This window comes from Oryzias latipes, chromosome 15, assembly GCF_002234675.1.
Source record: "Oryzias latipes chromosome 15, ASM223467v1".
NCBI lineage: Eukaryota > Metazoa > Chordata > Actinopteri > Beloniformes > Adrianichthyidae > Oryzias > Oryzias latipes.
This window is the reverse complement of record NC_019873.2, coordinates 26,933,341-26,959,717: the sequence shown is the minus strand read 5'-3', so window position 1 is coordinate 26,959,717 and position 26,377 is coordinate 26,933,341. Positions and strand designations below refer to the sequence as shown.

Sequence of the window (26,377 nt, the reverse complement as noted above, 5' to 3'; positions counted from 1 at the left end):
CTCCTGAACCCGCCCCTTTTTTCACAGGTGTGACAGTTTTGACTACAATCTCAGTGTTTGCACTTCAGTGACACCAAGCCCCGACCACAAAACCCTCCCTGCAAGTGTGCAGTTTGTTTGTTTTTTGTCCCCTCAAAGTGCAACCATGATGACGGACGTGACCTTTTGTGATGGGGGGGAGCCCACAAGCTCCTGAGCTCAGGTGAGCTCCAGGTGTTGAAGGTGGGAGAAGCGCCATATCCTTATATGGAAAACAAACCCATGTCGGCTTAGAGCGCCAGCTGCTGCTCCAGCTGCTCAGTGGCCTTATAAGGTAAAGCGTAGGATGAGTTTTCACACGTTGGTAAATTGATCAGGTTACCTGTTGACTCGGCACATAAACTGGGATCTGTTTCCTGTTTAAAGCAAAGGTGTGAGGAATGTCACCCTTTGTTGTTTTGCAGCCTCAGAAGGAATCACGTCATCCAGGTGCAACGAGGGCCGAAAACCTGACTGTAAGTATCAGAAAAATCCCTTTATTTCATTGTCTGACTAAGTGGTGATTTGGTTAGGGTTCATGCAAAACTCTGTATGCTTCCAGATTACAGATTAGACCTGGATTAGTGCCCAACAGGTGACTTTTATTAGAAATTATTTAGTATTTTTTCATTTCAGTGGTGCTTATTTATTTATTTTTACTTTTGAGCAGTTTTTCTGCATTTTAGTTTGATCAAATGTTAACTAATTTCTTGAAAAATAGTTTACTTTATGAAATTGTATTTATTTAACAATAAAAATAAAAATTTTACTGGTGGAAGTGTGCTTAAGAGCTGTTGTCAGGAAGGCTTGGCCTTGACTGCCACAGCTAATAATAATGACAGCAGTAGTAAAAGGGGAAACACAACTGTGAGAAACGCAGCTCCGGAAACGTCCGCCCAACACTTTTTAAGAGCTGAAAACTTTGTGCTGCTTCAAGCACATCAGGACAAAACCAACCAGGAAGTGATGGAGCTCAGCCTAAAGCTTTGAAAACTGTGACATCTGCTGGTTTGTTGGTGTCTCTGAAGGTTCACTCACAAAGTATAAAAACTTTATGCAACTTCAAAAATTTTGACTGCATTTATTCAAATTATTGCTTACATTAAAGATCATTTTAAATGGGAAGATTAAGCTTTACGAATCAACTAAATATATGTATTTTTTATTTGTCCATTTCTGTTTATTTGTATTAATTTATTTTGATAAAAAACTAGATTAAATTGGATAAATATTAATTAATCCGGGTAAATTAGGGGTGTTTAACTCAAATACGCAATGGATCAAACTGTAAGTATTTGTAAATGACTTTATGGAATAAAGTCAATCTGAAATCAACAACATGCAAAATAGAGAACTACATTCATAGTAAATTAAATATTATAATTCAAGTTCTGACTTTTTATTAAGAAATTTTTAAAATAAATTAACAGAACCAAAAATGTTTGTAGCAGCAAAATAAAAAAGAGTTTGTATTGAAGCTCAGGAGCTTTGTACTAAAAAACAAGAAAATCATATTTTTGAAAGGATACCATTTTTTAAAAACAAGTTTATAACATGTTCTTGTAGAATTATTTGGAAAATTAAGATTAAAATTGTGTTTTCTGAGAATTTTTTTATTCAAATTGTAATGAATCAGGTGCAGATGAAATGCTGTTTGGAAAAGTTGTACAAACTACAATGGGAGAAGGAAAATCTGTTGCTTTGATTTTCTAAAGTTCTTTTTAAAGAATTTCCAGGTTAGTTTTTTAACTCACAGGCCAAGAACAGCTCAAATCTGATTTCTTACCCAAAAAGAAATCTGATTGGAAGATCGTAGGTTTGATTCTTGCCCTGGTGGGGCTCCTGGTGGACATTGGTTGAGACCAGAGTACACTAAAAAAAGAGGTAATCTAAATTGTCTATTAAACGGTCCAATAAGAAGTATTTCTTGCTTATTCTAAGCGAAGGATTTGTATTATTTTTTAACTTCTATGAACTTTATTGTATTTTATTTTGACTTCAGTGACTAGAAAGTAGTTTAAGAGGTTGAAATGACTCATTTTTGAACAAAATATGAACAAAATCTTAAAAAAAATGGCAATGATGGCCAGTGTAACTTTAAAATAACATCCTTAAAGTTGAATTAAAAAGTACTGTAAAACGTGAGGCTTTTTTATTATAACGTTTTTCTACCTTCAGGAGTACAGAGCTCACTTTAATTATAACTTCCTTATTTCCAGATCCTAAGTCTTACTGAGACAAAAAATTCTGGACTGTGTTGATTTAAAAAAAAAAAAAAAGGTGTAGAGCAGGCATGTCCAAAGCCTGAAAGAAATATGCACATTTCTATCTTGACCTGACTGCATATCTCATGATTTGACCTTTTTTATTTTTTTCTATTGTTATACTGGTCATTTTAATTGTATTTTATGCCTAATTTATCACTTTAACTGTATGTTTTATTGTGCCCAGGGGCCTCATTTATAAAACTTTGCGTAGGATTTGCGTCAGAAGTGGCGTACGGATGAAACATAGGACGTGCGTACGCACAGAAATATTCGGATTTATAAAACTGTGCGCACGCACATCCTACGCATCTTTCCCTTAATAAATCACAACCGATTCTAAATGCAGCGCAGCTTTTGCGGCTACATGACACGCCCATAGTTGCCCATAAATAGTCTGTGAAACGCCCACAAATGAATATTCATTGATTGCGAGATCATGGCAAACACAGAGAGGAAATCAAAAAAACGTAACTTCACTCAATGTGAAGTAGAATTTATCGTTGGCGAGGTGGAAAAGAGGAGAAAAATGTTGTTTGGAGGGCACAGTGTGGGCATTACTAATGCCGAAAAGGCACGTGAGCGGCAAACGGTGGCAGACGCCGTAAATGCTGGAGCCTCACAACCTCGGACCGTGGCCGAAATAAAAAAGAAATGAAAGAAATGATCCGACATCAAAGTCGAGGCAAAAAAACGTCTAGCGCTGCATCGGCAGAGTGTGTCCGCCATGTGGGGGGGGGGGGGGGGGGGGGGGGCTGGAGCTGACCCCTCTTGATGAGAAACTGGCCGCTATTATTGGGGAATCCCTATTAAGTCCCCCTTATCGGCGTCCTCCTCCGCCTCAGTCACCTGACTGAGGCGGAGGGGACGCCGACGCGCCAGTATGAGGTGCCGTGTAGGACATTATTCAGAATTAGCATTCACATACACATGTGAAATCTCTCACACACACTAGTGAAATGCTTGTATACATACAACTGAAAATGTATTCATTCACATACACATGTGAAATCTCTCACATACACATGTGAAATGCTCTCACACACACTACTGAAAATGCTCTCACACACACTACTGAAAATGCTCTCACACACACTACTGAAAATGCTCTCACACACACTACTGAAAATGCTCTCACACACACTACTGAAAATGCTCTCACACACACTACTGAAAATGCTCTCACACACACTACTGAAAATGCTCTCACATACACATGTGAAAATGCTCTCACACACACTATCCAAAATCCTCTCACATACACATGTGAAAATTTCAATAGAAACGGAAGGCATTTCAGTGGAAACGTTTTTTTTTTTTTACTTTATTGTTAGAAACGAAGTTGCTCGACTGAAGGCATTTCAGTGGAAATGAACCTGTGTCCGAATTCCTGCCCTGATCCCTAACTACTAAAACCCTATATAGTGCAGAACTATATAGTTCTATATAGTTCTCTGAATTTAAAAGCAATTCAGACACCTGTGCTCAGTACTTTTTTCTTTTGGGTGTTGTTCATAACGCGCTTGACACGGAAACAAAGTGGCGCATTACCGCCACCACCTGGTCTGGAGGCGAACTACTCCTATTTAACGCGGAGAATGACACTTATTTGTCAGAGTAAAAACATAATAAATATGAACATTTTACAAAGACTATTTATGAATCTGCTGTGTTATGATCATGGAAAACGTGACTGATTTATAAATAATAAAATTACAAACACTTTGGTGTTGATTTAATGTATTTGTTCATAAATAAACCCCCAAGTTATTTTTTCATGCCAATATTTATTTTGTTTTTGTGCCGCTGAACGATTAACGGGCTCTTGCAAGGAGGCATTTTTTTCTGTAGTTTTCTTACACCTTACTGAAAATGGCTTTGAAAATGAATCTGTCCGTGTTCCTGGCAATAATTCAACCGTTTTTCGTGAGATCAAACTGAAAACGAGCAGATATGCAGCATCACAGGACGGCAAGGACAAGCAGACATCTCAGAAGATTTCCTCTGGATGCCCTGACCAGACAGAATAACTTGTGAGTTAAACTTAAAGCTTTTTTTTTAGTTAAACCTAAACTTTAACTTAAACTTTGTTACTAATCATGCTCAAGGTTACACAGTCTGCTGGGTAAGAGTTTAACATTCTTTTTCAAGTGAGTTGTGTAGTCCAATTACATGAAACACTTGTGAGTTCAAAGTTTAGAATTTTTTATTCAGAGTCAAACCATATCACTTGTTTTAAACAAAAACAAAACAAAAACTTTCATTTTTAAAAGTTTAAATGAAAATCCAAAAACCCAGCCAAATAAAAACCACGAGATTTTCCAGAATTAATAAATACTTCATAATCTAAAATGTAAGACATCAAAATAAATAGAAACATTAAAAAAATGTGATTTAATTTCCTCAATGAAATAATTAATGTTGCATTTTCCAGGGTCTTCCACGTCTCTACTGCTTTACCAACACAAAGGTGTCTGTCCTGGCCCTTTACGCTGACGGTCAGTCCGACACAAGACTGGATTTTCGGTTGACCCGCAGGACCATCGAGCATCTGGGTCGATGGTCCTGAAGCATCAGCTTCGGGTTCCTCACACTCTGGGGGGTCACAGGAGACTGACGTCCTGGTGTTTCTTTTCTGGCTGGCGTGTGGCACATCTTACAGTGTGGTAGCCAGAGTCTTTGACATGACACGGTCCACCGTGAGCGATGTTGTCCACAGGACGGCAGACCGCATCCTCCAGCTGATGAGCAGGGTCACCCAGCTTCCCAGTGGGAATGAACTACCATAAGTCGCCTCTGGATTTTAGCAGCTCGCTTGGTCTTTCTCCTTCCAAAGGGTCACAAGGAGCATTGATGGCTGCCACATAAGAATAAAGGCCCTAAAAGATAATGCAGCTTGTTATTTTAACAGGAAGCTTTTTTATTCCATTAAAATGCATGCTGTATGTGACTCTAATGCCAAATTTATAGATATTTTTGTTGAGAATCCAGGATCAATCCATGATTCACGGGTTCTACGTAAAAGCCCAATTTATGTAAATCAAACAAACCCACCTGAAGGATCCTTTTGGGTGATGGTGGGTATCCCTGCATTGCACATCCCATCATGCTGCTGACACCCTACAGGGAACCCATGAGGAATGCCATTGAGGCAGTTACAACCAGAACCACTCCAGAACACGCTCTGTTGTGAAGAGAGCATTTGGCATGATAAAGATGAGGAGGAGAGCAATATTTCTGGGGGCACTGGAAGTAAAACCAACCTTTGCAATGAAAATCATTGCCTGCAGTTCAATTCTGCACATTCTGTGCATCAGCAAAGGCGACTGCTTAGCCACAGATGTTGAGCCACAGCAGGACAACACCAGGAACATGCTGGACGAGCAGAGTCACGTCTGTCTGCAAGGACAAATCTTTGCTTTCCTTTCAGATCCAACTGTGACACACATGACTCTAGAAGACCAGGATTATTGTTAACATGTATAAAAATAAATATTAACATATAAAACGAAATTCTAAATATGTACATCTGATGTTTATATGAAAATCCTTTTAAGATTGTTAAAAATAGCTCAGATTTAAATAATACATGTAAATTATTCATTTTTGTTCATACATTTATTAAACAAATTGGAAAAACAATGGCTGCATTACATTTTAGAACAATAATTTCAACTCAAGTAAACTTAACAGACTCTCCTGTCGCTGTTCCTCCCTTCTAGCCCTTTCCTCCTCTCTCTTCTGGGTCTTTAACATAAACCTTTAACCCAGTACGACAACGATTAACCGTTTATTAAAATGAAGTCAAATCTGATCATCTGGCACGAGCTAGCTTGAAAACAAACAGGCTATCTTTCTCCATCCGCAAATGGATCGGATTTTCCTCATCCTCGTCTGTCCCTACATATATGAACACATTTAAAACGTGTTAATAACTTGTGACTACGGTTAGAAGTCACTGCTTTTTGATGTAATATCTAGCGTTTGTTTTTAGCCTTCGGCGCTAATTCGCGTTAGCGTTAGCTTTAGCATTACTGAAATTGATGAGCTTCAAAACAATCTAGGTTGTTGATTGAGGAATATAACATATTAAACACATCATCTTAAGTATTTACAAATATATTTTACAACAGATACTGGATATTTTTTAATATACTTACACGTTTCGGTGGTTTTCCTTGCGCAACCGGCTGCCATTTTCGAATGATTCAGACGAATGATTATCTCGCGATAATCAGCCAACTTCCGTTTCTACTGAAATGCCTTCCGTTTCTGTCGAAAATTTCAGTAGTGTGTGTGAGAGGATTTCAGTAGTGTGTGTGAGAGGATTTCAGTAGTGTGTGTGAGAGCATTTCACATGTGTATGTGAGAGCATTTTCAGTGGTGTGTGTGAGAGCATTTCACATGTGTATGTGAGAGCATTTTCAGTAGTGTGTGTGAGAGCATTTCACATGTGTATGTGAGAGATTTCACATGTGTATGTGAATGAATACATTTTCAGTTGTATGTATACAAGCATTTCACTAGTGTGTGTGAGAGATTTCACACGTGTATGTGAATGCTAATTCTGAATAATGTCCTACACGGCACCTCATATGTGCGCTCTAGTATGCGCGCGCGCCTGTTCCGTGCAAAAAAAAAACTCACCTTGGTTGCGTTGCCTTTACCTGATTCACATACGAAGAAAGGGGAAGGGGGGGGGGGGACAAGAGAAAAGAGAGAGGAAAAGAGAAAGAAACAACAACAGAAACATGAATGTGAGAGGGGAAGAAAAAAAACAGTTTTCCTGAGGGGTGTGGATTATTGATGATCCGATTATTTCCTATTCAATTAAATAAGTTTGCGGGTTTCTTCTGGGCAGCGCAGATGTCAGTGCGCCTCTGAAAGCCTTCAGCACAGCCAGGGTGTTACCTCTGGGTCCCGGAACAGCTTGCCGTTCACAAAAAGTTTATCCACTGAAACCACGGCCGGGGTTCCAGCAGAGAGATGCTTTCTCCTCAGCGGAAAGAGGATTTTCCGACGGCGGAGGATCTCGACCGGGAACTGGTCATTCACGCTGAAGTGTGTTACTTTCAGCTCCCAGCCTCGGCTCTTTACCAGCTCCTTTTTTTTTATAGTGTTCAAATTTAGCCACAATTGGACGCGGGCGCTGGTTGTCTGGCCTCTTTCCTCCGAGCCGGTGAACCCTGTGAAAGGAGATCTTCTGGACTTCTTCCTTGGGGAGCTGCAGGTGGGCGTCCATGAAGGACTTCACGGCGGTCTCCGGGTCTTCCCCTGCCTCCTCTGGAATCCCCGAGATCACCAGGTTGTCCCTCATGCTCCTCGCCTGAAGATCCAGGAGGGTTTCTTTGATGGATCGATTTTCCTCAGAAAGACGGGCGGTGTCGTTGCCCAGGATCTTCACGGTCTCTCTGAGGGCCTGGTTCTCCACTGCAAGCTCCTGCACCTGCTGCTGGCTGAATTCCAGAGACTCTCGCAGGCCTTGAAATTCCTTATGGAGGATCTCCAGCAAATTTAAACGGCAATCAAGGCTGGAGAGCTTTTTATCGATCGAATCCAGGATATCACTCATGTTGCTGCCTGGAGAGGAGGCAGCCCCCGGAGAGTCTTCGGGACGGTTGCATTTGGTGGAAGGAGTGGCTGTGTTGGATTTCCTCATGACGCAGGTATTGAAACACTCGTCGATGTAATTCTCCAGATCCTCCAAGTTCTCCAGTCTGACAAATGCTTGACAAACTTTTTCGGATTTTGTTAGCTTTCCTCATTATTTAAATCTGGCGGTGTAATGAAATAAACCAAAATGTTTTTTCACAACTTACGCGCCGCCAAGTTAACTCACCACACTCCTCTCGTCGGCTCTCGCGATACTACAGCATCACACCTCCCTTTTAAATTATTTTCTGTATCCGGTCCTCTTAGAAAAGAAGTTCTGCACCACACATTAGCGGTTCCCGCTAATCCACATTGTAATGGTGTCTAAACAAGAGTGTAGTGATTTTACTGCAGCAGTTTTCCTTTGAATTGCTTTCTTTCTTCACGTGGAAGAAACTGGAGCTCAAACCCTTAATGCAGGGGTCGGGAACCTTTTTGGCCAAGAGAGCCATAAATGCCACATATTTTGAAACGTAATTTCGAAAGAGCCATACAATAATGTAGTGTCCCTTCCCCACACTGAGGCACGGAGACTTAACCTCTTTTAAGGTTCTTTATTCCGATTACTGCAGACCGCAACAAACGCCGTTCAATTAATTCAGCAACTCCTGAATCTCTCCCGCCGACACGAGAGCGCTTCTCCCAACTTTATATTCCCCTGCTCCCGCTGCAGCCCTCCCATTTCCCTTGTTCGGCCCATAGCTGAACCCCATTGGTCCAAACTACCTAACAACAGGCTGAGCGACAGAACTGAGGGCCAATCAGATCTCTGCTTGACGAGTTCAATGAACTCCAGAACTTTTAACGCGGCCCAACAGCCATCCAACTCAGTCCGCGACAATTTGTTTAAAACTAAATATACAAATGAATGTGTGCATTTGATTTAATTTCAACATTTTTAAAGTACAATAAGTCTGTGGATTCTTTTTAATAACATTGTTATTCTGTTGCTAATAAATGATGAGTATTTCTCATGGTAGTTTTGCTGATGGTCTAGTCTGGTTGATACGTGGTGAGTTTCTGCTTCGTTCAGGCGTTGAGACTTTAAACGTCATCGTAGGTCTGAATGTTCTGTAGATGTGACAAAGACTGCTGACATGCAGACGGGGAGCCATACACACACTCACATGCTGCAGTGAGTGACGGGAAGCGGGTTTTACGTTTTTACAATCCCTGCGCGATTCACCTGCTGCCTGTCCCCACAACCCCTCACCCCCACCCTCTGCTTTCTCCCTCACACATCCCGTCCCCGCATCTGCGCGCTCTTTCTCAGAGACGGGAGCGCGCAGTTTTAGGCACGGCAATTCACAGGTTTCCGGCTGGTACAAACTCTGAAATAATAGATAATAGTAACTGATAGCGCTGGCGCAGATTTCTCTCTCTAAGCACTGCTACTACTGCGCGCCTCTGGCATCGCATCGCGCCCGAGAAGGACTGGTCTAATGAAAAAAAAAACTATAATTAAAGATTTGTCTGCGAGCCACATGTGACCATCAAAAGAGCCATATATGGCTCGCGAGCCATAGGTTCCCGACCCCTGCCTTAATGGATAGTGGAATATTCCACCAGTAAGGGCAGTAAAGGTGGGACTTAAACATATGTATAACCTATAAAACACCCACATATAGATGGATGGATGTAAGTTTATCCCTCTGGCTCCACAAAGCTCTTCCACAGACCATTTCACTGCGTCAGAATGCGATACGACGCCCCTGGCTGCTCTTCCAGACCCATTGGAGGAAGGTGAGATGTTGTGTCCGCCAACACCTGCTGCGGAGTCTTTGTGTGTGCAATGACCGTTCGCGCCTACGGTCATTGTTCACACCTCTTTCGTCAGGTTGGGTCCCCTCTTTTTTTCATCAAGTTCCACCAACCAGAGAAAATAACACTGAAAGTGTGCAGATGTTTGAAACTATTTTATTTGTGAGGCATTTTACCAACGTTAAAGTGAGAAAAGAAGTTAGAAGAAGACTCTAAATCTAAGATACTTTTACTTGTTAAAGCATTTCTTTAAGGACACAGTGCCTTCCTTTTTTTTTCTTGTGTCATCCAGAGGGTCAGTAAATTGCCAGGCACAACCACTGCAAGAGAAAACAAACAAAACAAGTTGTTTGACTGAGGAGGGCCCACAAACCTGCAGCTCTTGCTGTTTTCCTCACTTGTTGCATGTTCAGCTCAATCTTTCCTGAGCCACCTCTGTCCAGCGCTTTGAACATTTCTGGTAAAGTCAGACATAAACAGATGAGGCTCATGGAAACACTTGGCATCAGAGTGACGTGATGCTTCCTGACACCTACTGAAGAGCATTTCCAGTTTGACCAGGCAGCTCACGAAGCTGTCAAAGTCGATGGCGTACTGCGCGTCGGCGTAGCGGTTGACGATGGCCTGCAGAACAGAGCCGTTGATTTGGAAACCTGTGGATGGAAAAAAAACAACAATGTTTTGCTTCTCTTTGCAAATGAAGGCCAGCTCAGATCCTGTGTGGGCGGGCCCAATGGTAAAAACCCACTGGCTTTGCATGTGTTGCTTCTATGGCAACGTGCACGGTCTTTAACTTGTGAGTGCACACCTGAGGCCACAAAACTGGCTTTTCCAGTTGGCAGAGGAGTTCATGTCATGAAAGCATATGCACACGCTTTGGAAAATTCACAGTTTACATTATAAACATCACCAGTGTTGAAACGTTTTTTGCATTTTTGAGATGCACACTGACAGCTGCAGGTATCCTGTTTGTTTACCTGCTTTGAATGCAGCATTTCTCATTTCATGGGAACTCATGGTGCCAGAGTTGTCAGTGTCAAGGCTCTTGAAGATCTCCTGCACAACCACAGCCACGTGTTCAACCTTATTCCCATCCCAGAATGCCCAACGTTTCCTTAGTTTGGAGGTTTACCAAATATTTCGGGATTTTGGTCAACAGAAGGCGGAATTCCATCGGGCCCAACTTGCCACTTTCATCTTTCTGGGGAAATGTTAAGGAGGGTTTCAGAAATTAAAATGTGCTGTTTCACTGCTTCTGTGTTTTCACAGGTTTTGCTATTTCCTCACAAATCTAAGAAAGGCCCGGATTATGGCAAATGTGCAAAAATATAAAAAAGAAAGAACTTAATAGGGCTGGCATTTTATAAATTTGCTTCTTCCCACTCACTGTCCAGCAACAAATCAAACCAATGTCAAGTTTGTGTAATCAAAAAACATGAATCAAATCAGATTAACTCTCCTTTTCTTTCAAGATTCTTCACTATTTTTTGTTATTTTGACTAATAATTGATTTTTTAAATCTATGTATGTGTTTGTAACGTCTCAGCTTTGTCAACAATCTTAAAACTTTAAATTTTAATGTATTAATAATTGCTAGTAATCAGGGAATATTTAACGTAAAATTGTATTTTACAACTGGTTTTATGTTTTGTTCAATTATTGAATCCTGTTGAGACAACTGTTCTAACATAAAAGAACATGAATTGAAGTAATGAATATAAAGCTCAAGTAGTTCAAACTACCGGCATTATGCACTTTTAATTATTAAGATTAGATATCTTCTAATTTCTTCTTTCTTTAATCATAGCAATATTTGGAATGTTAATTATCTTTTTTTCTCTATTTTTAGTGGATTTGTGAAAATCTGAACTGTTTTGTTCAGTTTATTTTTTTTAATGAACACGTCAGCTTTCTGTGCATTGTTTTGAAATGTTTTTTTCCTGTTACTTACAGAAAAATCCTCTGTTTCATTGCTCTTTGTTTTTTAAAAAAAAATCAGATCTCTAGAAATTTTTTTTGTCATGGTGGCCTGTCAGACTCCTTCCCCTCCCAGCTCTGCTGCTCATTCCTCACAGCTGTTACCACTCATCTCATCAAGCCACCTGCTACTTGGAGACCCAGCTTCATCATTCTTCACCAGTTCGTTAACCCTGATGGTGCCTAGTCTCCTAAAGCTCTCTATGTCTGGCCCCTTGTATCGTCCTGAGCTAATCTTGTCCTCTGCACTTCAGGTTTTGCACCTCATGCCACTAGTGTCACCTGAGTCTTACCACCTCGAGCAGCAGAAGCCACAGCTATCTATCGCTGACGCCGCCTGCCATAGTGAGCCACAGTCTCTGTGCTCCTCAAGATCTCCAGACGCACCACGCACCAAGAACTCAAGCCATGAACTCTGTCTCGCTCAGGGAGCTCACCAGGAACGGTACCGGAGCCTCCAATCAAGAGCCACAGCCATGTTACCCACAGCTTCGCCAGGATCAACCAAGAACTCAAACTTCTTACTTACCTTTCACTTACCTGTCTCTGCCTTCTAGGTTTCAGCATCTGGGTCCGTCCAGCGTTCTAGTCATGATACTTTTACTTTATTAATGGGTCTTTTTTTTTCTACTGTGCATTTTGGACCTTTTTTTTTCTTGCTCTCTTCAGTACATCTGCTTTAGTTTAAAAACTTAGCATTAAATCAAAGCAAAACACTGCCTAATCTACACATTCTCATCCAGCAGAGCATTGCAAACTGTGGATTCTACCAAATAAAATGCACAAAGTCGCCTTCAAAATAGGATACATCCATGAGGCTGACGATGAGGCGACACGTCTCTAGGCTGAATCCATCTGTCTTGACATCCGTCTCTGCAATACACCAAAAACCCAGCTGTTTCTCAGATTTACAAAGAAAAAATGACATTTTTTAATTTTATTAAACTGACTTACGGATAGAAAAGATTTTGTTCAAAATTCTCTGCAGCTCAATGGCGGAAACCTCCATGTGCTGTTAGAACCAATGGGAAGAGTTCTTACATTAGGAGGAAATGAGAGAGGCTTTGACTGTGAGCAGATGAGTGGACAGACTCACACCGCCAGCAGCGCTTTTGAACATTTCCTTGAATTGAGGATCCACATCCTTTTCAGAGATTTTCTCCTGTTGGATGAAAATGCAAACACTTCAAAAACGTTTTAACAAAACACTTTTCAAGAGAAAGATGTGATCATCTCGTACCTCCACTATTTTAGCAGCTAGTTTCACATCAAGACGGCTAGAAAAAAAACACAATCAACAAGCCGTTATGAAGTCAGGAGTAACCACAGGAGGTGATCTGGGACATGACGGATGACCATCGCAGGTATACCTGGTATCAACCTTCTTCTCAGAGAACACCCTGAGAACAAAAGAGCCGTTCTTGTGAGGCTGGAAGGTTGAGGGGATAATGGCGTAATCTCCAGGAGGGAGTGTGAAGCGACCACACACTTCCCGTCTGTTGATGAAGGTGCTGCTCATGGCCACGGGCCGCTGCCGCAGCAGGACATCAGGGCCAAGGCGAACGTTGCTGCGGCCTTTGTACTGACGAGAGAAACTTTGGTCAACAACCCGACTAAAAACGATTCATGATGTATGGAACATTATTTAAGGACCCCCTCTGGTGGAAATTGTGCTTTTGCCGTTTTAACATGTTACTTTTGGCATTTTTCTGATGATGGAGATCTGTTAAGAAATTCAAGCTCAAAATCTCATTTCTGTGTATTTCTTTACTCAAATCATTGTGAATCAGGAGCAGATGAAAAAATGCGGTCAGCAAAAGTTCGAATATGTGACGTAGAAAATACACAAACTCCCTTTTTCTCTCCATTCTGACGCACACGTGTAAACAACTAGAACTAGATCCATGAACGTTTTGTTTTCCTCGTCTGAGCAGGGATCAGAATCCAGAACCCAAACTGTACAACTGGATAGCTCTGATATTGCTAGGTTAGGTTGGGGTTGTGAGGGGCTGTAAGCTAGCAGGAAAGCGTGTAAACAGAGAGCTCAGTTATGGGTGATGGAAAGGGGGGCGGGGTTGCTTCAAGGTAACTGACTCTGCAGAAACTATGTCCATGAAAATGGCACATATTTTTGGATTTTGGATAAAAACTGAATAATCTTAATTAAAAGAAACACCGGGAACGCTTCGAAAAAACATCAAAAGATGATCTGAGTGGGACTTTAAGTTGGGGAAACATGAAAAATGAATACAAACCTCATCTGGGACCTGCAAAAAGAACATAAATGCATGTTAAAACTTCTGCTGGGAGTTAAGTTTTGTCTAAAAACATCAGATCAATCAGTAGAACCTCATAGATGGCAAAGCCAATGGTCTCCAGATCTTGTTGAAGCATCCTCTTCCGACGTCCATCCTTTTGCATGAGTCCCACCAGAAAAGTACACCCGTCCTTCCCATCCAGAGGATCGTCATCCACGTCCTCTAGATGCACCAAGAACTGGGGGTTGGATGGAAATGTGGCTGGAAGAGCGACAGAAAGTCTTCTTGAGATGGAAGCAGGGCAAAACTTCTCACTTTGAAACTCTTAGTTTCTGCCAAACCTGAGTGATTGAGGCAGCCGCCGGCGGTGGAGCCCACCCTCCATGTCCCCTCAAACTGGTAGTTGTTCCAGCAGCTTTTTGTGTCGTCCGTGAGCAAGTCCGGGGTCAGGTTACAGATTTCCAGGTCGGAGAAATTTCTGATGAAGTCTGAGTAAGACATCCTGAGGCGAGGAGAACAGTTCTCCTTTAGAACTTTGCCACAACAGGTTTTGGTCTGGAACACGACTTTTGGGGATGAAAATGGTAAATGGTGTGTACTTGTATAACATTATATTACCTCCTTAGAAGGCCCACGGCGCTTTACAGTCACAGTCCCATTTACTCATGCACGCACAGATATACACACACGCTTCATAACACTGGCGCCAACCTGAAACCCCCAGGCGTAATGTGGGGTTCAGTGTCTTGCCCAAGGACACTTTAACATGGGCAGGCAGGGCGGGAGCCAAACCTGTGATCCTCTGACTGCTCTACCCCTGCACTATGGCCACCCTGTGCACTTTTGCACACAGTATAGTCCTGACTAAAGTGAAATGACACATGGAATGTAAAATCAAAACATACCAGAACTCCCCATCTTCAGCCACTTTGTTAAGCTTCGACTTCTCCTCTTGGCTGATGTGGTTCCATTCCCTGGATCTGTTTTTTGACAACCCCAGGCTTTAGAAAACGGTGGACGGTAGGTCAAAAACACATATTTAAATTATCCTTCCATACCCGTCACTCCAAGCCCCGGTCCACTCCACCTGACCCCATGGGTTCCTGATGCGGACCAGCTGAACCTGCTGCCCACGAACGTTTACCTGGACGGGCCAAAAAGAGTCCATCATTATTTGAATCCATTCTAAGGATTCTATAGAGAAAATGATCAACAGTGACCTCTTCTGCTGCGGTAACGCTGTACGCATGACCTTTCACGAGCTTTAGAGTCGTGACAGCTTCCGTCTCGTAGGAACTGGTGACCTGCAAACAGCCAAACTCTGCATGTGACGCCGATTTTGCCGCATAGTCAGTACAGGAGTGAGAATGATGCTTACAGCAATGGAGCACCCAATCAGTGAACCCAGACATAGAGCCTTCTGAATGATCTTAAAGAGCTGAGGCGGAGCCTTGTTCAGGGTGAAGATCTCTCCGATGCCCCCAGTGAAGTCCTCAAAGCCTTCTATGGTGTTTCCTCCGGACAAGGCCTCATAACAGCCGTTCACTCTGTGAGCCACACAGGGATGGTCATCAGGTAACGGTTTATGCTCCGCAAATGTGTTTAACGCGCAGCTCAGCGCTTAGGGGACCGTACTTAGCATAAGCCTTTTCCAGCAGAGCACTCCAGAACTCTGAGCCTTCCTCTGAGTGGACAAACAGCAGCTTTCCATCTCTGGTGGGTAAACGGTCATCAATGACCACGTCGACCCATTCGCCATACTGCCAAAACTGAAAGATAGCAGAAGGTAAACAGTGCTACATACTTTGATCTTATACAGTATTTACCATTTATATCATAATACATACATTTCTAAGATCCCTACCTCATTGGAATGATCCAAACCGTCATTACAGTTTTTCAGTCACTTTAGTACAATTCTCAGATTAGAACTAAATTCGCAAAACTATTTGTTTAATCTGCACATCATGACGTCACTTGTGCACATCATATAAGCAGTTTATCACTTCTTTGAACAGGTTGCAATTGCTTTGGTACATCCATGCAAATGATTATGTACATTTCTCTGCTCTTTGCTACATTATCAACTGTTTATGTCATGTTGATCAAAATGTATTATATAGTTCACTGTGCAATAGTCTTACTCCTCAAAACACCTAGTCATTAGTTCATAAGTCATTAACTGCAAAATGATGACCAAGTTGTCATAATGTGAAAAACATATTTCGCTGCATTGCAAGAGAGGATATTCGCTGTGATGTGGATGAGAATTTGTGGCCTAACACACAGGAACGACAAGAGGTGTAGGAAGACCACACCAATTCCTACTGCACTGCCTGTACTGTTGGACAGAATATTGTCCCATCTTTTTATTTCCTTTGTGTTACTGTTTGCAGTGGGTTTTTTCTATGTTGGTATGACATTGGCTATCAACAAATTACAATATGAACAATAAAAGTGTAAATGTGAATCTTGTCCAGTCTCTTGCAATCAAACAAAAAAGGTGTAACTTACATTTTACAATAATTGTCATCAAAACTTTAGCCATAGTTTACTTCAGAACCTCCCTCTAAAGTACACAGTTATATTGACAACATGACTGAGTCATTTGACTGTCTTGTTCGTAGACAATGACACAAGGACTTGACATTCTGTTGGCACTGACATGTTCAATGACATAAAGACTTAGTTTTGAGAGATGAACTAAAGATTTTGAGCAAGTTACAGGTTTTTGCAAGAAATCCATAGTGTTTTACTGTTTGTACAAATTGTTTTGAGAAATACACACACGTATTTGCAAACTTCAATTCTGATCTGAGATTTGTACTAAAGCGACTGAGAAAAACTGTAAAAACCTATTGCATGTGACATGGTCCATGTTTTCTGCCCTGTAGTTCATCACCACTCCACTAGGGGCAGTAGAAGGGCTTTTCCTGCTCATTTCAAAACGGCGGCTTCCAAAAAAAAATCTCAAACTCATGATCGTTTTCACAATTCTATGGTTATTCATTTTTTAAATGTCTAACTTGCTATGTTGAAAAAATGCAAACATTGTATATAATTAATTCTGTCTTTCTTTGCAGTTAGACCATGTTAAAGATGTGTGGATCAAATTGCAGACATTGGATTGATTTGGTAATTTTTTTTTCTTTTCTGAACACTTATGTCAATATTTTTGCATCCTAAACTAACATTGTTTAGAACAAGAGTTTACCAAATCTCTCAATACTATCTATATGTCATGAAAATAATAGTGCCACAGTTTTTTTCAATTTATTTTCGATTTCATAGATAGATAGATAGATAGATAGATAGATAGATAGATAGATAGATAGATAGATAGGGCTCGTAACTGAAGAACCCAAATGCAGGAAGGACTTGAAACCAAATGTTGCGTAGTCAAATGATTTACTCGAAATAGGAAACAATCACCAGTGACACTGAAACAAACAGGACACTGCGACACAGAAACCACAGGGACAGGAACCTAAATACACAAACACAAATTACAAACAGACAACAGCTGATATCCAGGTCATTTTTTTTTCTTCTTTTTTTCTTTTTTCCAAAATCCGTTTCTTTGGGAGTTTTTCCTTACCGCGAAGGGGGGTCTAAGGGCAGGGATGCCAGTATAGCTTAGTCAGTTTGTTAGTTCATTTTACAGTTTTTCTCAGTCGCTTTAGCACAATTCTCAGATCAGAATTGAAGTTTGCAAATGCTACTAAAGTGACTGAGAAAACTGTAGTATTTTCCTATTGAACTCTTAGTATTCATGATCCTTTTGAGTTGATGTTTCACTTCGAAGCCCATCGAGACGACAGTTGGGATTTTGGGCTATACAAATAAAATTGAATTGAATTGAAATGCACAGGAGGAGGAGGGAGGGGGTGCAGCTGCCGGCTGTAATCATGAGATAGATAGACAGACAGACAGACAGACAGACAGACAGACAGACAGACAGACAGACAGACAGATAGATAATAAGAATTTTAAAGTGCTTTTATGTTAGTGCATCATTTATCAAAGAAAAACAAAATTAAACCAATAACCAGTTAAAAAATTGGATAGTTTTCAAGTATTACACAAAAAGTGCATCATCCTATAGCCATTCAAAAACATTGCAACAAAGTGATTTAAATCTACTAAAAGTTGCAGGTAACTAAAATTTAAAAAGTTACAATAAGAAAAAAGTGTAAAATTGTTAAAACTAAGTTAATAATTATAGCTGTAGGCTACTTAAACAAGATCTCAAGCAGCAACATTTTCAAAAGCATCTAGCATTGAATTTTAACAACTTTAGCAATGTTTGAAATATTGTGGTTATGGATAAAAACTATTCCAGAGAGGATTTGTTCATGCTTTATTCTTTAGCCTCTATCTAAAGATACCAGTTGAATAAGGGAGTGGCTGGAGTGCAAAGTGTCTCTGATGAGTTCTGCTGTGTTGAGGCAGCTGGAGCTGTGAAGGTTTTCCGAAGAGGGCAACCAACATCTTTTTGGTTTATGTATTTCATGTGTACCAGTAGTTCTTTTAAAAACATATTTTACATATTAGCATTAAACTTTTACGCTTTTGAAGTACAGGATAAAAAAAGGTTGATATTCTGAATAAAGGAAACCCCTTTAAAGCTGGATTCCTACTAGAAACTGGGTTTGAACTCACCTGGAAGTGAAAAATTCCAGCATAGTCTTCAGAAAAACTCTGTCCGGGAGGAACCACTTGAGCCAGGATCTGCTGATCTAGAGTCAGAGAGGCTATGGCGGCCAACAGCCAGCAGTCGCCTGCATAAAAATAATCTGTGTACATCTTCTGACAGTAGCCAGAGCAGCTGCAAACAGCATCTATCCAGAACATTTCATGCCATAAAGTAAATATTTCTCCTCATATACCAAGGCTTCCTTGACAGATATCTGTCCTGGTGGCTCCATCATCGATGAACTTTGGGTTGGAACAGAGCTCCTACAAGACAAATGTCGAGATGCTGTGGTTTATTTCCGTTTTATAACACCATATGGGTGTTTCTAGTCTTTGTTTCTCACCGTAGGTCTCTTCCAGACAATCCCCTTGGTCTTGGATGAGTACGGTCCCAGCTCTTTGTAGCCCAGAGACTTGCTTTGAGCTGGAAAGCAGCCATCCTCAAAGAGGCGGCCGCTGCTCAGACATTCCTGCCGAAGAGTCTCAAAATCCTGCTGGCAAAACTTCACGGCGTTCTCAATGGTGCCGACGCCCTCTGCTCGATTCTGCTGATGAGCCACCCGCTTTGCAAAGGATGTCATTCTCACCTGAGTGTGTGCAGACTCCCAGGATAACTTCTCTCAGGTAAATTCGTACGGGGATCTTCCACAGTACGGACACAATCCACACCTGCCTTTGTCTGTTTTATACCTATGATGGGGGACAAAAGGGTCGTGTAACAGACAGGGAGGGGCCTCGGTGGTCAGGTGAGGCGGACCTGATAGACAGCAGCAAACCAAAGCAAATCCTCATAGGGAGGGATGTGACCACGACAGGAACACAAAACAGGTTACACCCAAAAGCAAGCACCGCGGAAGATCGTTGCCTCAGAGGATTTGCATAGTTTAAAATTGGTCTATCATAAATGAATAAATACAAGTTAAAAAGCAGGTATTTAGAATGAAATATCTGTTGTTCTTGTGATATTTTAGCCAATATTTAAGCTCTTATCTTTACTCCTGCACCCATTACTGACCCACACTCACAGAACTGGAATGATGTACACATGATCGATTATTAATGATGTGCATGTCAGCCTTTTTCATTATAGCAGGACAAGATGATGGAAGTCGGACTAAAATATTAGATTACATGCATTAACAAGCTCTCAGTGGAGAAAGGAGGAAGACTCAAAGGTAAAGTTAAGTCAGTAGCGGTTTTTGGCTACGTTCACACTGCAGGCTGAAACGACCCAATTCCGAATTTTTTGCCCCTAAGCGGCCCAATTCCGATCTTTTCATGACAGTCTGAATGACACAGATCCGATCTTTTCAATTGCGACCCAGGCCCCGTGGGTTTGCCGTCCTGATTCCGAATTGTAGCCGTTCTTTTCAATTGCGACCGCCATCTGACCGGCCAGGCGACTTGATTCCGAACTGTACGTCATCGACACGCAACAAACGTCATCATTTTGCGTTGAAGTAGGCGGGAACGAGAACGTAAACATCAACCATGGTGGACGATGCTGCTGACATCAGTCAGTGGAAGGGAAGGGAGATCACTGATTGGATTAATATTTGGGGTGATCGCTCTTTTCAGGCCAAACTCCAGGGCTCTGATCGCAACTGGGCGGTTTCTGAAAAAATTTCCAGATAAATGGCCGAGCGTGGTGTTGAACCTTTCCCGCGATGACTTTTTTTTCTTTCTCCCCGGCCTTTCCGACCGTGCTCAGAAGCGCAGGGGACCCGAGGCGATCCTCCTCCTCCTCCCTGTTCTGATCCTTAGATTCTCCAGAACGGGTTAATAAAGAGTCCATAGCATTTATTCTGGGGGAAACCTTCTTTTATTACCGCCCTCCTTCCTCCGTAACACACAACATGAATGCGCGCCCACACTGCCCCCCTATTCTCTATCGCGGCACGCGCTTGCACACGCGGGCGCGCGGCCCCAACACATACACATTCCTCTTCCACTACAGTGGGTACAGACGATCCCGACTCCATTGCCTTCTTAAAATGAGAAGATTGTAATTGTGCTGCTCCTTCGTGAAAATAAATTTAATATTACAAAAAGAGCTCCGCTTTTGACAACACTGTTGTTGACATCCATTGAAAACGTTGGCTCCGCAAACAACGAGTGACGTCGTTCACCGTTGAGTATTCTTCTGGCTTCTGCGCATGCGGGTCTCGTTTGGGTCGTGTCACGGTCACACTGGAGATCACAAAAGTTCGGATTTACTTGGAAATGTGAACGGTCTAGCAAACAATTCGGATTTTTTCAAAAAATCCGAATTGAGCATTAAGCCCTGCAGTGTGAACGTAGCCTCTGATATGGGCGATGTGGGCGGTCGCCCAGGGCGGCACTTGCCGTGCCTGAGGCGTTACACATAATGTGCTACGTACTATATTCAAAGAGGAAACTTGGAGCTTTTGATTTGAAATTGCTTCAGCAGCCGACACTTAATGCTTTTAAATTGACACATCAGACCCTTAAGAATGTCTTCCTCCTATTTGCTCTTCACACTTATGGTGCAAAAAAAAAAAAAAAATACCTCAGAGTGAAACAACGTAAAACAGGCACATGAAAAGGAATTAGGCAGAACAATCACCCGTGCTCAACACAATTTCGAAAAAAGCAGGCAATGGAGATTATTTCCCACAATTCTTTGCTCCGACACAGCAGACCCGATGCGCACGTGACCACCGCCCTCTGCTGCAAGACGCTTGCGGCCACACCTCTTTGAGGTAGTCTTTGGAACATAAGTCAAAAAACTCGAGAGGGGGCGCAACTCGCCGGTGGCTGGCTGAATCACACTAACAGGTGATTGGGAGTCTTTTTCTATCTGACAATCAACTCTGACAATCAACGCGCCTCCCGTCATAGAGACGGAGCCGCGTGTGTCAGAGGGAGGGGGAGGGGGAGGGGGGATGAGATCAGACCATTATTTTAGGATTAAGTTTTTTTGGAGGATTTCTGCTGTTGGTGTTGCACAAATTTAGGGAAATGCCAAATATTTTTGGAGTAATCCCACTGATGAGTTCTAAGATTTAGTCTTTAATGTTTTATAAGACCTAAACATATTAATCACAATAAGTTTTATTTTTTAGATCTAATCCCTCTGATATGTTTCACAAAGACACACACAGGACGTCACACATTAAGAAATTATTGCTAAAAATGAAGCAGGAGTCCAGCTCTAAAAAAAAATGCTCTAAAAAATGATGAAAGAGCAAAAAAAATGGAATTATTTGATATGTAATTTCTTATTAATATTTCCAGGCTTTCTTTGTTTTTTGTCCTGCAGCATGTTCATATTTGTATAATTTTGACAGAATATATTTATATGGAGAACAAAATATTATAAGTTATTTAAGGTTTAACTTGTGTTCCTGTTTTTATTCATATTTATGTTCAAAAAGTTCAGTTTAAAAGGTTTAAAAGTTTAGCTTTAGTGTGTTCAGTAAACATTTATCTTCTTCGGCCCAAAACCTTAAGCGTGTTTTTAACTTAGGCCCCTGTGTGACTGAGTTTGACCCCCCTGTAATACGAGTCTAGAAAATTCTTGCATTTTTTTGTGTAAAATGGCTAAATAGAAGATAGGGAACACAGCAGGATGTTGTCAAATTTTGTATGTGTGTGTGTGTGTGGGGGGGGGGGGGGGGGGGGGCGCTGGTGGGGTTACTCGCCCAGGGAGTAAGTTAGTGTAGAACCGCCACTGAGTTAAGTGTTCACTCTTGTTGACATATTGACTGCTGAAATGCTGCTGTATAACTGTATGATTAATGCAATGAGTTTCAAAGAGATAAAGAAATATGACGAGAGATTTTTTTTAATTGTCCAACTTTATGCTTACAAATTGAGAATGTGGTTTCTATTGCAAAAATCTAAACCATTTTTACTCTCAAAACAAACAAAAGATGCATTCTCCTTTGAAATAAAAGTATAAACTATCTAAAAGAAAAGTTTTTTGGTTCATGAAATTTTGATTTTGTGTGTCTGTAGGCAAAAAAAATTGGAATAGCACAGAAACAAGGTAAAAACTTTAAAAATAGTTTAAAAATAGTTACGAGCATGTGGTATAGGCACAATACGAGAATATATGATAAGTATTGACGTGTATAAAGATAATTAGGGGGACATCAATCACAGATTCTAAAGGTTAAACATGGGTAGTCATATACAAATGTTATTGTCACTATTATTATCTCTGTATTTTAATTGTTAAATTATATGCATCATATTATTTGGGTATCAAAGAAATCTTAATAGTGAAATTATATTTTTTCTTAAGGGTTGAGCTCAGATTCTGCCTGCTCTTTTTTTTGCATGTTTTGCATAATAATTATTGTATTGTTTTTATTTTTAATGCGTGTTTTGGTAAGTTATATTTTTATCCATTATCGTCAGTAATATTGTTGTTGATGTTAATTCAGTTTATGTTGAACTTCTACAGCAATTTTATTCTATTCTAATTAATACTATTAATATGTATAAGTTTGTCTTACATTGATTGTATCATAATTATTAGCATGTTTGAAAAAAATTTAATTAGAACCAATTTTAGTAAAGTTTGCATTAAAGCTCAGTAGCTTATAAAACTAACAAATATTTGTCGACAGTTTGTCCTAGACAACACAACAATCCTATTTTTGTAGTTTATAACGTGTTCTTGTAAAATTATTTGGAAAATCAAGATTAAAATTGTGTTTTCTGAAATTTTTTTTATTCAAATTGTAATGAATCAGGAGCAGATGAAAAAAAACATGCTCTTTGGAAAAGTTGTACAAACTACAGTGGAAGAATGAAAATCTGTTGCTTTCATTTTCTTAAGTTCTTTTTAAAGCATTTCCAGGTTAGTTTTTTAACTCACAGGCCAAGAACGGCTAAAATCTGATGTCTTACCAAAAAAAATCAAACTGTTGCTCAAACATGTTGGGATGGGCGACCTTGGTGCAAAAGTTGCGTGGTTGACCTCTGATTGGAAGATCGTAGGTTTGATTCCTGCCCTGGTGGGGCTCCTGGTGGACATTGGTTGAGACCAGAGTACACTAAAAAAAGAGGTAATCTAAATTGTCTATTAAACGGTCCAATAAGAAGTATTTCTTGCTTATTCTAAGCAAATGGTTTGTATTTTTTTTAAACTTCTATGAACCTTGTATTTTATTTTGATTTCAGTGACTAGAAAGTAGTTTAAAAGGTTGAAATGACTCATTTTTGAACTGACTGTGTTGATTTAAAAAAAAAAAAAAGGTGTAGAGCAGGCATGTCCAAAGCCTAAAAGAAATATGCACATTTCTATCTTGACCTGACTGCATATCTCATGATTTGACCTTTTTTATTTTTTTCTATTGTTATACTGGTCATTTTAATTGTATTTTATGCCTAATTTATCACTTTAACTGTATGTTTTATTGTGCCCAGGTCCGCCTCGAAACAGAGATCTCATCTCAGTGGGACGTCCTGGTAAAATAAGATGAATAAAAAAACTTCTGAATAAGATCACTATTTCCTGTCCACACGATTGACAAAGATGAATAAATGTCACTTATTTGTGCCATTTCAGTATCCTCAGTTGACATTATGGAATTTGTGGTGATCATGCACCACACATGGACCAATCCATTCAGATTTTATGGGGGGGGGGGGTGCAAAGGTGATCACATCAGGACCTCGAGTTTCCATCAGCAGCAGTTTGAACGGCAGAAATGTAAAAATATCGTCTTAAATTACACGAAGCACTAAGCAAAGCGGAACTGTGCAAAAAAATAGCAGATTTAAAGAAAAACCAGGGCAGGGAAGTTCCAAAACAAACTGCAGCTGTGCTGTTCCATCGCTGTGACCTGCAGTGATGCTGCAAGTTCTGAGGAGGCTTCTGGTCCTCCGCCTCCACAGGAGATGAAAGCATCTCCAAAGCTTCCTTTACGGAGCGTCTCCCTTTTCTGTCCAGCTGAGTTTAGTTGTAAGTGAAGACCTCAAAGTCCTGGATCTCCTTTGTTCTTCTGGAGTTGAAGTGCATATTCTTTTGTGAGCATCAGCTGATAAAAGTCCATTCTTAGCATTAGTTTTTAGTAGAATGTTGACCTTCAGGGGCTGCACAAAGGTGTAGTGGTTAGCATGTTCACCTTGCAGCATGAAAGCCCCGCTTCAAATCCCATGTCTGGTAGAAAATTTTTTTCTCGTGTCAAAAATGTCAGAAAATAAGTTCTCATGTGTGTCAAAAGGAGACATGAACAGAAACAAGTAGAGTGTGGGATCTCAGTTTTTAGAAACACTAAAAAAAAACAAAAGCAGTCTAACTCATCTGACCTGGCAAAAATGTAAAAATGGCACAGAACCACACAAGAACAGAGTCCAGTTCCAGTCAGGAAAATGCTTTGGGCCCAAGACCAGAAGGGGGCAACCAAGCGCTGACGGACTGAACATCAGCACCAACACTGACGGAGTTGTAAAGAGTACCTGAAATATACTTTATAAAAATAAATACATATACTTGAGTAAAAGTAATGACATTTTACTGTAGAAATTTCTCCATACCAAGTCAACAATTCCATTAAGACTTTAGCAAAAGTATTAAAGTATCCTTTTTTAAATGTATTTTACTTGTACTAAATGTTGGCTCAAAGAGCACTAAAAAAAACTGTTTATGAGGTTTTATAATTTAATATTTATTAAAAGGAAATTTAACACCTCAAAGATTCAAAATGGCAGAACAACATAATATAGAACAAAAAATCTGTCACACTCAAATGTTCAAAAGAGGCACAATTCCCCCCCTAAAAACAAATGAGCAATACGTCATAAATTAAAATCCAGAGCTGACTTGGATGTGATTCACCTCTCAGTCTAAGAGGTGTGTGTGTGAAATTTTTACTGGTTCTCAAATTTATTGGAACATATTCCAGCTCTTTTTGGCCTGAAAATGAGGCCAGCACTGCAACAAAAGACGCTGACAAGCGAGAACTTTACACCGTTGGTCTGTGATGGACCGGTCCAAAACCTCTCTGAACCTCTCTGAGGAAATCCCACTTTTCTTTTTCAGACGTGGTCATTTCAAACCAAAAAGGTGAAAATAATCAAGAAGAGAAAAATGGATTTTTCCATCTGTAAAGAAAAAAAAGATTGACATTCTTGAAGCATTGATGATGTAATAATAATGTTAGCATTTAATTTATTTCAGACTACGATGAGCCTTGGCAGTCTACTGGACCTTCAGAAACTTCTTCTGATCAATTTATTTGTAACCACAGAGGTAATTTCCCTGAAAGCATGCAGGTTTCCTCTTCCAAGCTTTGCAGCCCACACATAACAACGTTTCTGGAACTTTTATCAGAGTTGTCAACATCATCTGAAGCGTGACAAGGCTGCTGTACTTCTCTATAATTGACTCCTTCTCCATGTGTCCCACATCAGTTATTAAAAAGAAAATCAGCAGTTTCTGACCGTTTAAAACCTCCAAAAAATGAACACAGGCACCAACAACCTAGAACTCCTCTACCAGAACTGTCTCCCCCTCTGGTCACCAGTGGGAACCATCTCCACAGTTCTTAGCGCACTACATCTCCCAGCAACCCCAGCATGCACTTCCTGGATGCCGCACACCTGACTCTCATTCACTCAATCATCCACAGCATACTTAAGCACTGCACTAAGTGAAGCTCAGTGCAAAGTATTGTTTATGTCACTCTGCATTCCACCCGGACCCGGACCCGGACCCGGACCCGGACCCGGACCCGGACCCGGACCCGGACCCGGACCCGGACCCGGACCCGGACC

The 26,377-nt window shown here is 40.7% G+C and overlaps 1 protein-coding gene and 1 long non-coding RNA gene across 3 annotated transcripts; one reads left to right on the top strand and one right to left on the bottom strand.

Annotated features, from left to right (window-relative positions):
• Window positions 1–81: 81 nt before the first annotated feature.
• LOC111948761 lies at window positions 82–25,603 on the top strand. Of its 2 annotated transcripts, none has more exons than XR_002874746.1 (3): window positions 82–313; window positions 406–494; window positions 25,507–25,603. It is a non-coding gene; the product is annotated as an uncharacterized LOC111948761 (long non-coding RNA). The 2 variants fall into 2 exon arrangements; XR_002874745.1 differs by lacking the exon at window positions 25,507–25,603 and adding an exon at window positions 24,026–24,161.
• On the bottom strand, window positions 9,836–19,855 carry LOC101165172 (calpain-2 catalytic subunit). The gene is made up of 21 exons (XM_011484687.3): window positions 18,970–19,855; window positions 18,820–18,889; window positions 18,593–18,711; window positions 15,566–15,699; window positions 15,309–15,477; window positions 15,151–15,234; window positions 14,989–15,074; window positions 14,836–14,910; window positions 14,272–14,432; window positions 14,022–14,191; window positions 13,928–13,939; window positions 13,043–13,254; window positions 12,913–12,949; window positions 12,769–12,834; window positions 12,627–12,684; window positions 12,481–12,545; window positions 10,828–10,896; window positions 10,673–10,751; window positions 10,232–10,348; window positions 10,094–10,152; window positions 9,836–10,015 (listed from the first exon to the last, which is right to left on the bottom strand). The coding sequence occupies exons 1-21, from the start codon at window positions 19,204–19,206 to the stop codon at window positions 9,992–9,994; spliced, it is 2,103 nt and encodes a 700-aa protein (XP_011482989.2). The 5' UTR covers window positions 19,207–19,855; the 3' UTR covers window positions 9,836–9,991.
• Window positions 25,604–26,377: the final 774 nt, after the last annotated feature.

Excerpts from the sequence above, each read along its gene's own strand:
- LOC101165172 (XM_011484687.3), bottom strand. The coding sequence starts at position 19,206 with ATGACATCCTTTGCAAAGCGGGTGGCTCATCAGCAGAATCGAGCAGAG. Across the intron at positions 12,950-13,042 it reads GAGAAGAAGGTTGATACCAG|CCGTCTTGATGTGAAACTAG; the intron begins GTATACCTGCGA and ends TTTTTTTTCTAG. Across the intron at positions 10,897-12,480 it reads TCATCGTCAGCCTCATGGAT|AAAGATGAAAGTGGCAAGTT; the intron begins GTATCCTATTTT and ends ACATTTCCCCAG.